The 19,368-nt window shown below is 35.0% G+C and overlaps 1 protein-coding gene and 1 long non-coding RNA gene across 2 annotated transcripts; one reads left to right on the top strand and one right to left on the bottom strand.

Annotated features, from left to right (window-relative positions):
- Positions 1 to 2,302: 2,302 nt before the first annotated feature.
- LOC129922264 (uncharacterized) lies at positions 2,303 to 19,150 on the bottom strand. The gene is made up of 4 exons (XR_008774235.1): positions 18,955 to 19,150; positions 6,902 to 7,050; positions 3,840 to 3,888; positions 2,303 to 2,718 (listed from the first exon to the last, which is right to left on the bottom strand). It is a non-coding gene; the product is annotated as an uncharacterized LOC129922264 (long non-coding RNA).
- On the top strand, positions 4,715 to 6,579 carry LOC129922263 (mas-related G-protein coupled receptor member D-like). Its single transcript, XM_056007429.1, has 2 exons — positions 4,715 to 4,993; positions 5,565 to 6,579. Exons 1-2 carry the CDS (start codon positions 4,725 to 4,727, stop codon positions 6,325 to 6,327), a joined length of 1,032 nt encoding a protein of 343 aa, XP_055863404.1. The 5' UTR covers positions 4,715 to 4,724; the 3' UTR covers positions 6,328 to 6,579.
- Positions 19,151 to 19,368: the final 218 nt, after the last annotated feature.

Below are 19,368 nucleotides of genomic sequence, written 5' to 3'. Positions count from 1 at the left end.
CTGAGACCTTTCTGCTTGGAAGCCAGGTGCTTTACCACTCAGCCACCTTGCCCCCCAATTTTTAGCTTATGTATTTCATTAATTCTCAGTGAATTCAACATAAGTTACTGCCATATCAGGCACACGTTGAGTCTAAAGTAAATGTTGAATGCTGTGTTCTTATCTAGAAAGTACACATACGCTAAGCTGCAATTCTTTATTTAGAATTGATCATTTTTCATTTATACCCATACTCATAAAGACACTTCTGAAACTTAGTCTGTATTATAAACCTGTTTGATACTTTCAAACTTAGTCAAAATCCTTCTTGAAGGAGGAAAAAAGTATCAACTTCCAGTTGGATTCTTTTACTGTTCAGTCATATTCAGGTCAGTAAACCAAAATGCTTAATAAATAACCTTTCACATATTCTTAAAAGCTACTAGAAATTAAAAAAAAATCAGTTTTTGTCATATTCTTTTTTTTCAAATCAGATATTCGCAAAACAAAAATCATTCAGTCACCACTAAATCATCAAATTTTTAAAAAGTGTTTCCCAAACTTTTTTACATAAGGGAACACTTCACACATTCAGAATATTCAGTGGAACAGTACTTACTTTTTAGGTTGGATTTCGTATTTATTTGTTTAAATAAAAAAAGAATAACTGAACCTATAGGGTTTGATGACTTTCTTGCTATATATCCTGAAATATCATAACTTGCAACTAGGTTTGTGTAGTCAAGTAAAACTCCCTGCACACGTCCTTAATCTTCGGAATTGAAGCCATCATAATCATGTGAATGCTAGTTAATCGTAGTATTACTAGTATATATGAATGTTATGATCGTAGTGTGAATGTTAGTACATCAATCTCTCATTATCTCAGCCTGTGCAGATATGTGTGTCACGAGAATCTTAGTGTTTGGAGGAACTGTCTTCCCACATAAACGAATACACAAAGCAACATGGATATCACCAGACCTATCAACAGAGAACCAAATAGATCATATCACCAGACCTATCAACAGAGAACCAAATAGACCATGTCACCAGACCTATCAACAGAGAACCAAATAGACCATGTCACCAGACCTATCAGCAGAGAACCAAATAGACATGTCACCAAACCTATCAACAGATAACCAAATAGACCAAATCACCAGGCCTATCAACAGAGAACCAAATAGACCATGTCACCAGACCTATCAACAGAGAACCAAATAGACCATGTCACCAGACCTATCAGCAGAGAACCAAATAGACCATGTCACCAGACCTATCAGCAGAGAACCAAATAGACCATGTCACCAGACCTATCAACAGAGCACCAAATAGACCATGTCACCAGACCTATCAACAGAAAACCAAATAGACCATATCACCAGACCTATCAACAGAGAACCAAATAGACCATGTCACCAGACCTATCAACAGAGCACCAAATAGACCATGTCACCAGACCTATCAACAGAAAACCAAATAGACCATATCACCAGACCTATCAACAGAGCACCAAATAGACCATGTCACCAGACCTATCAACAGAGAACCGAAAAGACCATGTCACCAGACCTATCAACAGAGAACCGAAAAGACCATGTCACCAGACCTATCAACAGAGAACCGAAAAGACCATGTCTGTATTGTGAAGAAGTTCCGTCGATCTCTTCAGGATGTACGTGTAAGACGAGGAGCAGATGTTGCTTCAGATCATCATCTTCTGTACGCTCACGTGAAGCTGAAGAAAACTTGGATAAGAGGGCACAGCCGTCAACACTACAATACCATTGCGCTGAAGGACTGCAGAAAACAGGAAGAGTTCAAAGTCACCCTATCTAACAAGTTCCAGCTTCTAGAAGAGACAGTAGAACAGACGTGGCAGAAAGTGAAAGAAATTGTAACCTCCACATGCCAAGAAATCCTTGGTCCTAAGTCATACACACACAAGGAGTGGATTTCAGCAGAAACTCTTCAGAAGATCGAGGAATGAAGAGAGAGTTAAGCAGGCGTGAACAACAGTAAAACAAGAGCTGCAAAAGGAAAAGCACAAAAAGAATATGCTGAAATAGATAGAAATGTCAAGCGTAGCATCAGAACAGACAGGCGGAACTACATTGAAGCACTGGCAAAAGAAGCAGCTCTTCAGAACAGTTAGTACATCAAACTATATGTGAATGTTAGTACATCAAACTGTATGTGAATGTTAGTACATCAAACTATATGTGAATGTTAGTACATCAAAATGTATGTGAATGTTAGTACATCAAACTGTATGTGAATGTTAGTACATCAAACTGTATGTGAATGTTAATACATAAAAATGTATGTGCATGTTAGTAGGCCTACATCAAACTGTATTTGAATGTTAGTACATCAAACTATATGTGAATGTTAGAACATCACTATGACATGAATACTTTTAATATCCAATTTGTTTAGTTTACAGATAAAGCAACCACAAGATCTGTTTCTAGGCATTCTGCTGGCCACACATGAAAACGATAAATGCTGATCCCTGTTTTTATAAAACGATCGCCTTTTTTTCACTCTATCAATGAGGGCTAGACGCCTTGCATGGTGCATTAAATAAAAGTTCATTTCAATGTCTAACAACAAAGAACACGTATAATAGAGAGAGATTGAGAATCTGTCCTGATATATTTGATGTTAGTTTCTTGTTTTCTAATCTTGTTTCTTTGATTTATTTTTTCTTAAACTACTGCCAACTTTCTTAATCTGTGAAAACAAACAATGTGACACATTTCTATAATAAGTTTATTTTTATTTTCTTTCTTTATTGGTTTTAGTTTAGGAATTTGTTCAATAATATCGCTAACGTCAAACTAAGGAGGTAAAAAGTCGTATTGCAGACTGTTCCATGAGTATTTATTGTGGGAAAATGGCGACAGTATTTAATAATTTATGTATCAGTTTTGAGTGTCACCTCTTTGACCACTTCTCGGCTAGACTTGCCATATAAAGCAAAAAGACATTGAAGCGCTACGAGCATGTTTAAATCACCATTTCTTGTTTTCTATGCTACACACAATCTAGCACATGATCATGATACGACTTTAATTCGAACTTGAGGGCTCAAGCCTCCTTAAGCCAACACACTAACCATTCTACTAGCTATTTACTTTTAAAAGAGGTTTGCTATCAATCTATTGTTGGTGTGAAACTTAAAAAAAAAACAAAACAAAAAAAAACTATACATTTAGATAATTTCTCTGTTGGGAACTGGGAAATAATGTACAACTTACAATTTTGCTTACAATGAGCTCGGGTGGTACATCTATAACTAAATCTGTGGTTGACCTTTACACTTTCAACTATAGGCCTAATTGATGAAGTAGCAATTCACAAGCTTTATTAATGAGGTTAGTTCATTCCGATGATTGCACCACCATACATTTTATAGTTTGGTGACCTTTACCTTATATGTGTGAGGTAAATACCGTAGATAATACCATTAAATTACAATTAAGTTGTTATATACACCTTTGTGAATTTGTGATTAATTAGGCTACCCAGTAAATTGAAATGTAGGCTATTTGAAATGTTTTTTTTTAAGAAATCAAGTTTTCGCTTTGGCAATAATTATAAAGAACACAAGGGAGATTATTTAAGAAAGCATATAGTTATTTTGAATTTTCTTTCCCTCTTTCATCATGTTCAAAATGGTTATTTCCCCTTACCTTCACCTTTTATTCTATGGTATTAAAACACCATCGATCCTAACATCTCAAGACAAGGTTTTAAATTAGTTGGTACTTCCTGCGATAGTTCAAAGAACTATGGACAATAATATTTGCAGTGAAAAAGCTAAAAAGACGACTTGACTAATTACTACTTACAGATAAGCTTCATCTGGAAAACATTCTTTGTTAGTCAATTAACAACAGTCTGACGAGAGAAAAAAGTTTGAAATAAATTATAATTACAGTGCTAGCTGTTAGGTCTTTGGAATCTTTGTCTCACAGAATGAGTCATCCTTTAGAATAAGTACAAAGAGTTATATAGAGACCTATATAAAACGTATAAGTTATATACACTATTTTCTTTAGTTCAATTGTCATAACAATAAGATCTGATGTCATCAAAACTAAAAGCGTCTTTTTCAACTCGCCAAGCTTTTGTTAATCTGCATAAAAATAAGTCGGGAAAATATTTGTAAAAATAAATTCATATACATCTAAGTATGATTTTTAAAAAAAATTGACACATGAGCAAGTAATATAGAAATTTAAATAACAAATTAATTCCTACTTTAGGTTGAACTAATTTAAGAGACCAAAATTTTCACATTTTCTTGGTCATCGAAACAAATTGGTCAGTACTGGGAGTGAACCCACTACTTTCTCGTTAGGTACGTGATGCTCCTTTAACTTCGTTACTCGGCCATTTATTATTTGATAAGTTTTAGTTAAATAAATGATTCAAATGCTATTACATTGCTAGGTTATTTAAAAGAATAAATACTGTTCTAGAACTTTCAAGACTTAATTTCCAAATATCTCCATTGTATCAATAAATACAAAGTAACCTCATAATATGTCAATTTCCTCTCTAGTCTATTTTCTGATTTACCTCCAACTTTTAGCCAACTATTTTTCATTTTATTCCATAAAAGAGTGAACACCGGCGTTCTTCTTGGTATTAAAGAAATGCTCACTACATGTTATGTTTTAGTTTTATTTGATATCAAAACAGGTGAAAAGGTGGAGGAATTTCAAAACAGGATGTCAAACGTTAGCGATAAGGTCAAAGACTCATTCCGCTTGGAAGCAATGGTCTATGATGCTGATCCAGTGTCAATGGAAATCCTTCAACTCATGGAGTTGGCGTTTGGCTGTGTGCTGATCCACTTGTTCGCCCTGCTGGGGCTAGCGGGCGCCACCATCAACATTATTGTCTTATCTAGTCAGAACATTACGACAGACAGTTCTAACATTTTGTTAATATCGCTGTCTGTGGCAGACTTTGTCTTCTGTTTGACTATACCCATATGGTAAGAGCTTGGACTCCTTTTTCAAGTTAATAGTATCACACCATAGATTCCTTTTCAAGTATTAGAGCTTAGATTCGCCCTTTTTTTTATTTCGTAGTACTAGAGCATAGACTCCATTATGTCAGTAGTATTACTAGCTTATATCTACTCTGTCTGGTACAAATTTCGAACACGTTATTTCTCTCGCTCCCCTTTCTTGGATCAATATAAAACTTTGCACAATTATTCATTGTTTCTAACAAATCATGAGTCAAGCGGGAAAAAAAAAAGAAAAAACAAACAAACATTTAGCTAAGTAAATAGTGGTAATTAATAAAATGTATTTGATTTTAAAAAGGGAAATAAATTCTACAGTATTGAGATATGTGGCTGCAAATATGGAGTTTTTTTCCTATTGCATAAGCTTTTAAATACTTTGCTTGTTAAATTAATGGTATTAGACTACTATTCAAATTAATAGAATATAAGATCACAGACTCCTTTTAAAGTTTTTAAAGTTCATTGTAGTAGACTCTTTCTTGAGTAACTAGTGGTTTATCAAGTATATATCTATATATTTTACAATCCTCAGTCGATTCAAGTGCATCATTTCTCATCTGATAGACATTCCAACTGGCATCATCTATGACATCTTTATCCAACAACATCTTGCCTTCTTCAACCGTGTGTTCTACTACATCAGTATCACCCTTGTCGGTGCCATCTCGGCAGAAAGGTTTTTGGTCGTGTTCTTCCCTCTGAAAGTAGTCAGCATCGTGACCCCGTCAAGAATTAGATTCGTTTCCGTTTCCGTGTACGCGATCAATTTCGCACTGGCCTCCCCTGGTTTCTTCTGTTTAACCGAAACGTGGCTGCTCTCGGAGAGCTACAACCGAACCTTGCCAGTTTTGGTGATCACAGAGTTCTACAAGGAAAACATCAAAGTTGTCAACGTGGTCATCTCTCTCGTATATAACAACACAGTCCTTGGCGTCTCGATACTTCTCAGTCTCACGTGTACCCCGGCTATAGCCGTGAAGCTGTGGATAGTTACCCAAAAGAGGCAGAAGATGATCCAGAAGAAGTGCTCTTTTGATCTCCAGGTGGCCAAAATATTAATAGCTATTTGTACGGTCAGTCTGTTGGTGTACGGTCCATTCGTTGGCTATATTACAGCGACTTATTTTATCCCAGACTACAAACTCATTTCTAACTCCTTCAATCTTTATAGCGTCATAACAGACTTCAGTGGTACCATATGCGCTTCTGCCAACTTCTTAATTTACGTAACAATGTCCAGCAAATTTCGGAAACACTACACGCGATTATTTTCTAATGTTTGCATCTGTAAATAACAAAAAAATAATTGAAGATACTGAGACATCAGAAGGAGAAAAATGTCGCAATACGGTTCTCTGTATTGTAGAAGATGTTTTAATATTTATAATGCTGCAGTGAACATATTATTAAGTGAATTACACTTGGTTTCCGAGTATTTCTAATTTTGAACTTAGTCTTTTGAGCAGTTGGGACACCACACATAATCTGTCGACCGTCTTTCTCCATTTCTCTCTTTTGCCTTGGCTATAATCTCTTTCATTTACAGAAACGTCCATTGTTTTGTGTTGTCTTCCCATCGCTTTCTCTGCTTCTTCTTTTTCCTGGTACTGTTCCCTCAGAGAAAGGATCTAGAGGTTTTAGGGCACGAGATTATAAGGAAGCTAGTTAAAGTTTTTGCTGTGAGTTGCAGTTAGAGTCAGTTAGAAGTAGGGCTAGAAGCTAGAGCTAGATGTCGCTAGTTAAAAGCAAATAATTGGTTAGTTTATTTCATCATCACTGATATAATAGTATCCTGTAGCTGAAGTGTATTTTATCTATATTTATTGTTGCAAGTTCGAGTTAAAAAAAAATTAAACTGAAGAAACTTACATGTACGCCGTGTCGTCCTATTGTCTCTTAGAAGTGTTTGTCTTATAGTCACGGCACCTCCGTCAGATGATTTGTAGAAGATACAACACAAGTCTATCTCTTCAATTATCATCGAGACACTTTGTTTCCAAGGATAAATGTCTAAAATTCTTTGAATAGTTGGAAGAAGAATTATCAATAATATGAGCAAGTCCTCTTCTATACAACATTATTGGATATTGACAACATATACTTTCAATGGTGGTGCCACAATGCTATGATTATTCAGAGTATAAATACATTGGATGCGTTCTGTTAATTGATGTGATACATTCTCTGTTGACTGATGAAATGTGATCAATCTTCTGTCGACTGATAAAACTAATTTATGTATTCAATTAGTGAATAAATATCGTAATAAATAAAGAACAATTTTTAAAAATTTAGTAAAGCCCTCTCACATTGTTTATATATATTTATTATTACTATGTCAGATACGAACGAGTAGTCATTCTCTGGCGCTGCTAGGGTCGAGTTTCGTTAAAGAGAAACAAAATTCATCGTAGTCCATTTAACAGCTTCCACTGAGGAATTTTCTGGTAATGTGGCAAGTCTGCAGCTGTGAGGTTAGTTGTTATTATCCCGTTGATTGATATAACAATGGGGTATATTGTTATTTTGGATGATCTCCATAGACGCTTAATCTCCAAGCCAAGGTTCCCATATTTTCATTCTTTTTCCAACTCAGTTTTTCTTAAATTATGAGACCGTGGTACGTCGATATTATTATTATTATTATTATTATTATAACAAATTCTAACACGTTAGAATTGAATGAAACGCTGTACTCACATTTAAAGAGTTATATTCCTTGAATAGATTTTATGCTACAGTAACAGATGGACGAACATAAATTATTTACTTTTAAAGAATAATTTAAGAACATTTACATTTACAATGATTTTAGGACAAATTATTTAGGAATATAAAGAATTTAAGCGAAGGTTTCTTGATATTCAATACTTATGGTTCTACTCAAAAGTAATAAAAGAATATGATATTAACAAACAAATTATTTACGATGTCTATTTCGAATTCCGCAAACTAATTTTTTTTTCAAAACATCTACTTGTTAGACCTGTTTCACACGTACAACATACATTTATGTGTTTATACATTTGTTATGACTTTAGGAAGATTCTATTTTATCAGCAATCAGTCTGGATTGTTAAGGCTTCCGCGCGGTGTTGATTCTAGGAAATATATCTAGTGTAGATCTACGTCTGACTGGAAGTAATGCTGAACTCGAACTACTCCAGTAACACCGGCGGAAGGCCGAAACAATCAAAATATGTAGTCGACGCTGATGGTGTTCTACAAATACATTTAATAATCAAGAAGGGAATTGTCCGATGTCAGCTATGTCCGTAAATCAGTATATCTATTGTACTGCTCTATACGAAGCGTCTTCTTTTAGCGTCAATTCTTGTTTTTTAACCAACTTTACGTCATCGTCGCTAAGTAAAACTTTTCCCTATTCCCGAAACAAATAACTAATTCCTAATCATGTCATAACAGGATTCTATTAAGTGGAGGCCCAGGGTCTGTACCCTCTTCAAAATTAAATATAAATATAGTAGTACCCCTTTCAGACCATGCGGTCTATAGGGCAGATGATGTGAAGGTCATTTGTTTCTGGTTAACCATGGTGTCATGTGGCCAGCATAACGACCAACCGCCTTTACTTTTCCTCAACTAATGTTAAGTACCCATTAAAGGCCTTCACTAGGATTCGAGCCCGGGACGCTCCGGTTCGGTGGACAAACACTTCACTACTCAGTCACATCGCCTCTTAAAACATAAATATACTTAATAATATTAATACGTCTAAAAGCGTGTCAAATTTTTGAAAAAAAAAACAAACAAACAAGAAATAGATTACTTTTACATTGTAATCCCGATTCCTGTATCTTCTTATAAGCAATATGCATATTTAAATATTTTTGTTTATAGTTTTGAAATGTTGAGGCCCACTTTAATGGTGTGATCCACTTAAAGGGTTTGGCCTGGGCGGCTGCACAGTTTTGCATTGCAGTAAATCTGGCCTGGGATATGATATCTGTTGACTAAAATACACAGCAGCACTTGCAAAACTCAAAACAATCTGGAAAGACAAAGGCGTAGCCCTCGACACTAAAAATCAGACTGATGAGCTTCTTGGTCATGACCACATTCTAATTTGCTTGTGAATCTTGGATGCTAATAGCAGATTTAGAGAGGAGGATCCTAGCAATAGAATTAAGATGTTATAGAAAGGATGATAGGTATCAACTACAAAGACTGCATCACAAAATGAACAATTCGAAAATGATTGAGAATGGTGACTGGGCCCCACTGTCTGAAGCGTAAACTTAAACTGTATGATCATATCAAAAGGTTCTCTGGGCTCACAAAGACCTTCCTTCAGGGAACAGTACCAATAAAAAAAAGGAGAGACAAAATGAGAAAGCGATGGGAAGACAACATCAATAAAATGGACGGGCCTGTCATTGAAAAAAAGATAATAGCCAATGTTAAAGACATCAAACCCAATTGCGACCTACATATTTTTGAGCATCTCGTGCAGACAAAGCCGTTGATAGAGGTCTATTTCAGTTTTCTTTTCGTCTTCTGCGCATGTCTTCAATAAGAACTTTTCTTGACGACAATAGTTCAGATAAAGGAGGAAATGTTTTTTACTTAAACTTTTACAAGGATTTTCGAATTTGAACAAAATTATGTAGACACCAAAACACGAACAAACAGTAACATTGAATAACTGTCTTAAAGAGACTTACATAGTTCCTTAGTATATAGATTCAGTAGTAAACAAATAGTCTTTTATGTCAAATAATAGTCTTTTTTTTTTAATACACTTTCGTTCGTCTTGATGAATATTCGCAAACCGAGTCATTCGTAGATCAGGGTATAATGAAAATGTTACATCTTTGATAACTTTGATTTTGTCAATTTGCCGAGAAGTTACCACATCTATATTGTCAATTTGCTAAGAAGTTACCACATCTATATTGTCAATTTGCTGAGAAGTTACCACGTCTATATTGTCAAATTTTTGAGAAGTTACCACATCTATATTGTCAATTTGTTGAGAAGTTACCACATCTATATTGTCAATTTGCTGAGAAGTTACCACATCTATATTGTCAATTTGTTGAGACGTTACCACATCTATATTGTCAATTTGTTGAGAAGTTACCACATCTATATTGTCAATTTGATGAGAAGTTACCACATCTACATTGTCAATTTGTTGAGAAGTTACCACATCTATATTGTCAATTTGCTGAGACGTTACCACATCTATATTGTCAATTTGTTGAAAAGTTACCACATCTACATTGTCAAATTGTTGAGAAGTTACCACATCTATATTGTCAATTTGTTGAGAAGTTACCACGTCTATATTGTCAATTTGCTGAGAAGTTACCATATTCATATTGTCAAAATGTTTAGAAGTTACCACATCTACATTGTCACTTTGCTGAGAAGCTACCACATCTATATTGTCAATTTGTTGAGAAGTTACCACATCTATATTGTCAATTTGTTGAAATGTTACCACATCTATATTGTCAATTTGTTTAGAAGTTACCACATCTATATTGTCAATTTGTTGAGAAGTTACCACATCTGCATTGTCAATTTGTTGAGAAGTTACCACATCTATATTGTCAATTTGCTGAGAAGTTACCATATTCATATTGTCAAAATGTTTAGAAGTTACCACATCTACATTGTCAATTTGCTGAGAAGCTACCACATCTATATTGTCAATTTGTTGAGAAGTTACCACATCTATATTGTCAACTTGTTGAAATGTTACCACATCTATATTGTCAATTTGTTTAGAAGTTACCACATCTATATTGTCAATTTGTTGAGAAGTTACCACATCTATATTGTCAATTTGTTGAGAAGTTACCACAACTTTATTGTCTGTTTGCTGAGAAGTTACCACATCTATATTGTCAATTTGTTGAGAAGTTACCACATCTATATTGTCAATTTGTTGAGAAGTTACCACATCTATCTTGTCTATTTGTTGAGAAGTTACCACATCTATATTGTCTATTTATTGAGAAGTTACCACATCTATATTGTCAATTTGTTGAGAAGTTTCCACATCTATATTGTCAATTTGTTGAGAAGTTACCACATCTATCTTGTCTATTTGTTGAGAAGTTACCACATCTATATTGTCAATTTGCTGAGAAGTTACCACATCTATATTGTCTATTTGTTGAGAAGTTACCACATCTATATTGTTAATTTGCTGAGAAGTTACCACATCTATATTGTCAATTTGTTGAGAAGTTACCACATCTATATTGTCTATTTGTTGAGAAGTTACCACATCTATATAGTCAATTTGCTGAGAAGTTACCACATCTATATAGTCAATTTGCTGAGAAGTTACCACATCTATATTGTCAATTTGCTGAGAAGTTACCACATCTATATTGTCAATTTGCTGAGAAGTTACCACATCTATATTGTCAATTTTCTGAGAAGTTACTACATCTATATTGTCAATTTAAATTGTTACTTCTGATCCTCTCCCTTTGACTATATGGTCTATTTGATTTGACTAAGTATCCCTCCTAGACACAGAGTCATTTGTAGCCCCAGGGTATGAACATGTTATATCTTTGATAACTTTGATCTTGCTATCAATATCCTGTAGAGAAGTTACCACATCTATATTGTCAATTAAAACTCTTGCATGTGATGCACTCCACCACACCTAGATACTTAAATGGACACAGTTCAATTCGAACCAATAATAATAGAAATCAACAGTGGCATTGACCGTCCTTAGCGATTGGAAAAGAAAGGGAAGTAATCCGTTATCTTGGATGTCGCATTTGACACGCAGCTCAAAATGCATCTATACTAGACTTCCCTTATCTAATGAAACATCTAAGTGTCTTGTATGTCAAGACTTACATTCATCAAAAACAAACTGTTATGGATGTATCATTCTGATTCTTGAATACAATCTGTCACGGATGTATCATTCTAATTCTTACAAAGTACTTTAATTAGGTCATGTTAACGACCGTTCCCACGACATTGTATAAATAATGTTTCGCTTCTGTAATCTTCAAGTGGGTGTAAACTGTTTATATAGAAACAGTGTAATGATTGTACTAGTAAAAAATATTATTGCGCAAGACAACATATTTTGAATGACGTTGACCTTCTCTGGACTAGTTTCGTGATGACTTCCTCCATCTTTAAGTCCACGTGACAGTCTTTTGACACTAATGAAGGCCAATTAGCACAAACCTTCTAAATGACATGGGTCCAATACATGAGTGTAACGCCCCACACACACACACACGTGACCAAATACTTCACACTACGACATGCAATGAGCGTAGCCGGAGGATTGACAAAGTTCAAACCACTATCCCACATAAACATCGCTGGGATTTATTTAAAACTAAATCTACTGGAATTTAAGCGACAGCCTGAGAAATAACTAAAGCGAAATACAGTCACCGAATTTCATGGGCGTAGCCAGGAAGCTTGAAGTTCAAACCTCCCTCAAATCAAATAATCCACACGTTAATTTGTTTTCCTACTAGTTGCTGGGCTGCAGTGATAAAATGAACAGCAGATTTAATGATGCATTTTTTTTTCGTTAGAAATATAAGAGTAGTTGGGCTGTAGATGCCTTAGAAATATAAGAGTAGTTGGGCTGTAGATACCTTAGAAATATAGGAGTAGTTGGGCTGTAGATACCTTAGAAATATAAGAGTAGTTGGGCTGTAGATACCTTAGAAATATAGGAGTGGTTGGGCTGTAGATACCTTAGAAATATAAGAGTAGTTGGGCTGTAGATACCTTAGAAATATAGGAGTAGTTGGGCTGTAGATACCTTAGAAATATAAGAGTAGTTGGGCTGTAGATACCTTAGAAATATAGGAGTAGTTGGGCTGTAGATACCTTAGAAATATAAGAGTAGTTGGGCTGTAGATACCTTAGAAATATAGGGATAGTTGGGCTGTAGATACGTTAGAAATATAGGAGTAGTTGGGCTGTAGATACCTTAGAAATATAAGAGTAGATGGGCTGTAGATACCTTAAAAATAAAGGAGTAGTTGGGCTGTAGATACCTTAAAAATATAAGAGTAGGTGGGCTGTAGATACGTTAGAAATATAGGAGTAGTTGGGCTGTAGATACCATAGAAATATAGGGATAGTTGGGCTGTAGATACGTTAGAAATATAGGAGTAGTTGGGCTGTAGAAACCTTAGAAATATAAGAGTAGATGGGCTGTAGATACCTTAAAAATAAAGGAGTAGTTGGGCTGTAGATACCTTAAAAATATAAGAGTAGGTGGGCTGTAGATACGTTAGAAATATAGGAGTAGTTGGGCTGTAGATACCATAGAAATATAGGGATAGTTGGGCTGTAGATACGTTAGAAATATAGGAGTAGTTGGGCTGTAGATACCTTAGAAATATAAGAGTAGATGGGCTGTAGATACCTTAAAAATAAAGGAGTAGTTGGGCTGTAGATACCTTAAAAATATAAGAGTAGTTGGGCTGTAGATACGTTAGAAATATAGGAGTAGTTGGGCTGTAGATACCTTAGAAATATAGGAGTAGTTGGGCTGTAGATACCAAAGAAATATAGGAGTAGTTGGGCTGTAGATACCTTAGAAATATAGGAGTAGTTGGGATGTAGATACCTTAGAAATATAAGAGTAGTTGGGCTGTAGATACCTTAAAAATATAAGAGTAGTTGGGCTGTAGATACCTTAGAAATATAGGGATAGTTGGGCTGTAGATACGTTAGAAATATAGGAGTAGTTGGGCTGTAGATACCAAAGAAATATAGGGATAGTTGGGCTGTAGATACGTTAGAAATATAGGAGTAGTTGGGCTGTAGATACCTTAGAAATATAAGAGTAGATGGGCTGTAGATACCTTAAAAATAAAGGAGTAGTTGGGCTGTAGATACCTTAAAAATATAAGAGTAGTTGGGCTGTAGATACGTTAGAAATATAGGAGTAGTTGGGCTGTAGATACCTTAGAAATATAGGAGTAGTTGGGCTGTAGATACCAAAGAAATATAGGAGTAGTTGGGCTGTAGATACCTTAGAAATATAGGAGTAGTTGGGATGTAGATACCTTAGAAATATAAGAGTAGTTGGGCTGTAGATACCTTAAAAATATAAGAGTAGTTGGGCTGTAGATACCTTAGAAATATAGGGATAGTTGGGCTGTAGATACGTTAGAAATATAGGAGTAGTTGGGCTGTAGATACCAAAGAAATATAGGGATAGTTGGGCTGTAGATACGTTAGAAATATAGGAGTAGTTGGGCTGTAGATACCTTAGAAATATAAGAGTAGATGGGCTGTAGATACCTTAAAAATAAAGGAGTAGTTGGGCTGTAGATACCTTAGAAATATAGGAGTAGTTGGGCTGTAGATACCTTAGAAATATAGGAGTAGTTGGGCTGTAGATACCTTAGAAATATAGGAGTAGTTGGGCTGTAGATACCAAAGAAATATAGGAGTAGTTGGGCTGTAGATACCTTAGAAATATAGGAGTAGTTGGGATGTAGATACCTTAGAAATATAAGAGTAGTTGGGCTGTAGATACCTTAAAAATATAAGAGTAGTTGGGCTGTAGATACCTTAGAAATATAGGGATAGTTGGGCTGTAGATACGTTAGAAATATAGGAGTAGTTGGGCTGTAGATACCAAAGAAATATAGGGATAGTTGGGCTGTAGATACGTTAGAAATATAGGAGTAGTTGGGCTGTAGATACCTTAGAAATATAAGAGTAGATGGGCTGTAGATACCTTAAAAATAAAGGAGTAGTTGGGCTGTAGATACCTTAGAAATATAGGAGTAGTTGGGCTGTAGATACCTTAGAAATATAGGAGTAGTTGGGATGTAGATACCTTAGAAATATAAGAGTAGTTGGGCTGTAGATACCTTAAAAATATAAGAGTAGAAATAAAGCAGGCATTGCGTTATAGACACATCAGAAATAAAGCAGACATTGCGTTATAGACACATCAGAAATAAAGCAGGCATTGCGTTATAGACACATCAGAAATAAAGCAGGCATTGCGTTATAGACACATCAGAAATAAAGCAGGCATTGCGTTATAGACACATCAGAAATAAAGCAGGCATTGCGTTATAGACACATCAGAAATAAAGCAGGCATTGCGTTGTAGACACCTCAGAAATAAAGCAGACATTGCGTTGTAGACACCTCAGAAATAAAGCAGACATTGCGTTGTAGACACCTCAGAAATAAAGCAGACATTGCGTTGTAGACACCTCAGAAATAAAGCAGACATTGCGTTGTAGACACCTCAGAAATAAAGCAGACATTGCGTTGTAGACACCTCAGAAATAAAGCAGACATTGCGTTGTAGACACCTCAGAAATAAAGCAGACATTGCGTTGTAGACACCTCAGAAATAAAGCAGACATTGCGTTGTAGACACCTCAGAAATAAAGCAGACATTGCGTTGTAGACACCTCAGAAATAAAGCAGACATTGCGTTGTAGACACCTCAGAAATAAAGCAGACATTGCGTTGTAGACACCTCAGAAATAAAGCAGACATTGCGTTGTAGACACCTCAGAAATAAAGCAGACATTGCGTTGTAGACACCTCAGAAATATAGCAGACATTGCGTTGTAGACACCTCAGAAATAAAGCAGATATTGTAGACACAAAAAAAAAGATTGAGGGGTGGGTAAGATGGTCTAGTCACAGTCTAGTAGGTATCTGTTGAAATGTACAAGCATCAAACGATCACTAAGTTGACCATCTCTTGTTGAAGGTTTAATTTTCGATACAAATTTTTTTTTTCGATTTAAATTAAAAGCCTTAGGATATCTTTGTAGTTGTATTAAAAGACAATTTCAATTTCCAATTTCTAGCCATCCATTTTGTTTTCATAAGTTTTGGTCATTTCTTTAGATAAAAAGGTCATCTTGTCCCAGCTCAAACCTTATTCAGGACAGCAGAAGACGGGAAGGGGTCGAATTCGGGGCTATCGTGACGACAGCCCGAAACGCTAGTCACACGACCTGGCAGCCATCTTTCAAAGTAAAATAGTCTGTTTTTTGCAAGATGAGGGGGGGGGGTCCACAAGATGACTGTGGGGATTAGGCTATTTATTGTATCATAAAAATGTGAGAATTATTTTGTTGATCGACAAGATAGATTTTCAGACTTAAATTATAAAAGTACAAGATATTTAGATGAAATAGTCATTTCAGATCAATAAAAAAATCTCTTTTTTATTCAAAGTTCAGAAAACGGTTGTGTGTTTTTGCTCATTTGGCTGCTTGATGAAAAGTACTTTGCGAAATGAGCACTTCTCAATCCATATATATATATAGATTTGTGGTCCAACCATATTGCTGCAGCTGACTTTTATTTGATCTAGTTCTATTTTTTTTAAAGATCTTAGTGCTAAATGTTGGTCCTAGAAGTTACCTTTTTGGTCGTAGAAGTTAACCTTTCGGTCCTAGAAGTTATCCTTCAGGTCCTAGAAGTTATCCTTCAGGTTCTAGAAGTTATCTTTCAGATCCTAGAAGTTATCCTAGAAGTTGTTTTTCCTTAACAATTACGTCAACAATTAAATGCATAGCCAGATAGAGTTACCAGGCGTCCGTTTTTTGTATCGTATTTTCATTCTTGCAGGCATTGGGCCTAAAATAAGACAAATGTTTGACTTTCACTCTGTTGTTTACCTGATATCATTTTGTTCAGCGATTGAATTTATTCGAAAGCGTATATCAACTCTATCTGTCCGGTACAAATTTTCGTACACACCAATTTTCAGATCAGGTTGAACCTTTATACATTTATTTATTGTACCTATCAAAACATGGTTCAATTTAAAAAAAACAACTTATTTACTGATTAATTACTGGTAACTTATTATTTTGTTTTGTATCGAAGAAAAGGAATAAATGCTACTCATTGAGAGATGTGGCTCTATATATGGGTTTATTCTCCTTATTAAGTTTTACACGTTTTTTCTCCCACTTCCAAACCTCGGATCAAATTGAAATTTTGTACATTTATTCATAGTCGATGACTATACACGAATCAATTGATAATACAACAAATAGTTAATTAAATAGTGATAATTAATATTTTTAATATCGTAAAAGGAATAAGCTTTGTTTTTATTACAGGATACAGAAAAAGGGAGATTATTCATGCAGTATTAAAATATATATGCAGTGATTTTGTTGGTCTTCCTCTTAGATAAGCTTTTTGTTTTCAGAAGAGATTTTTTGTTCATTCATATTGTCAGTTTTAAGCGCAAGCCAGAAATACAACACTTTTTTTCGGAAACCGTTTTCATAACATCAAAACATGGACCAATTGTTCTGAGCTCTTTGATTTGTACAATTTTCATTTTTGCATTCCTGAAACTATGAAGACACTGAAAAAGCATTTTCTCTGATTAGAGACACAATGAATAAAGAGACAGAAAAAAGAGACTCCTAAGTAAGAGGAACTTTTATCACAAGCTTCTATTGGAAGAAAATGTGTATTGAGTTCCATCCTCTCTGATATGATAAACTACCGGAGAAAAAAATGATCTCGTCTGAAAAATATTGTTCTTTGTGTTGGTGGAGTGCTACGCCCCTTTCATTAGCTCACCTAATATTGTAGGTTATCCCCCTTTTTTAGGTATATTGTAAATGGTATGAAGAGTCAGGGCCGGCCTTAGGCCACTGCAACCTATGCGGCCGCAGTGGGCCCCGCACTTTCATAGGCCCCACTCTAATTCCAGGTCTAAATTATTAAATTAAACCCTGATAACTTTATATATAATAACAAGTTTTCCGCGGCCTCCTTATTTTTCAAGGCCTCCAGGAATCTCCTGGAATTGCAAAATATAAGAAAAAGTTCTGGAAATCTTCTGAAATTATTAAAATCTCCGAAAACTCATAAAAATCTCCTGAAAATTCATAAAAATCTCATGAAAAATAAATAAAATTGTCATTTTGGGGTGCCAGTCCTATGTGTGTTAAAAAAACGGCACTGTCAGCTTTCATTTAATAAAAATTAATTGCAAAGACAAATTTATTTTCTAATACAAAATCTTAATTTTAACGTTATGAGACTGGGCCCCGTGCAATTCCGTTTCGCATAGAGCCCCGCAACTGTTATGGCCGGCCCTGTGATGAGCTATGCCCGTTCATACGGGACACTATCTGTTTACATTATGAAAGTGTTGTTTCGTTCCAAGTATTTTTTTTAACACTTTGTTTTGTCCTTCTTTGTAATTTGTGTCCTCATTGTTGTTCTATGAACGTGCAGGTGTCCTTTAACCCTTTCGACGCGTGTGGTAGTTTAGCTTCCAAGCACTAGAATTGTAATTCCATTTTGTATGCATTCATTGTAAAAAAAGATCAGCAATTTATGGGTTAACCAAGAGTCTCCGTTAGAAATTGAATCTATTTTACAAATTTACAAAAGAGAAAATGGTTATTGACTATTCCTTCTGTTAATCCACTTCTAGAAAAAAAAAACGCCCGACATATTATATAGTCTCTGCTACATTAGGAACCATTTGTTCAAATGTCTGTTCTGACTTTTTTAAATTTCCAAATTCATTTATGGTTTTAATCAAAAGCAGACTCTTCTTACGGAACATTTTATCACATTCTGAATATTTAGCGGAACTTTTTGCTTGTATTTTAGTAAGATTAATTAACGTGGCCTGCTAGTTAATTACGGTATTCCAGTAGTTAATGGAACACCTATTCAGGCCTCGCGCGCGGAACACTAGGTTTCCTCGGAATACAGTTTGGGAATCGCTGTTCTGATTGAATATTCCTCTAAAAATTAGTTTGGCTTAAAAAGGTCACACACTTTAGGATTGAGAGACACACATACAATGAAAAGATAAGCGCAGAATAAGAACGTAAGACAATTAAAAGCCAGATAATTGCTCTGATTACAAAAAACACGCTTTCCCCACAAAGCGAGTAATTTCTCACCTTTCAAGGTCTTCCATGGGAAAATGTCACATTTCATAGTGTTGACAATCAATAATTAGGAAATTGTTCCCTTCAAGAAATTTTAATTACTAGTCCATGAGCATGGAAAGCTCAGTGATTTAGTTTGAATCCTCTTTCTCTGCTTTCTCTTAACTCAATACACCAATAAGCGAACACGCTTAACTAATTATTAGTAGGCCTACCATCATTATTAAATTGCAGTAATTAGAGCGGGAGGGTTTACCTTGTCAAGAGTGTGTGAACTTTGTTAAGTATTTATTAGTCACTATAATTAACCTACTTTTGAAACACTTGAGATGCATTCTTAGCAATTTCTGGGTTATAATATATATTAATCTATCTATATCTATCTATCTATATATAATTATATGTATATAAAGGAATACAAGAAAC

This window comes from Biomphalaria glabrata, chromosome 13 (genome assembly GCF_947242115.1).
Source record: "Biomphalaria glabrata chromosome 13, xgBioGlab47.1, whole genome shotgun sequence".
Lineage (NCBI taxonomy): Eukaryota > Metazoa > Mollusca > Gastropoda > Planorbidae > Biomphalaria > Biomphalaria glabrata.
Note: the sequence above shows the minus strand (reverse complement) of the source record. Positions and strands in the feature narration are given on the sequence as shown.

Excerpts from the sequence above, each read along its gene's own strand:
- LOC129922263 (XM_056007429.1), top strand. The coding sequence starts at position 4,725 with ATGTCAAACGTTAGCGATAAGGTCAAAGACTCATTCCGCTTGGAAGCA. Across the intron at positions 4,994-5,564 it reads TGTTTGACTATACCCATATG|TCGATTCAAGTGCATCATTT; the intron begins GTAAGAGCTTGG and ends TACAATCCTCAG.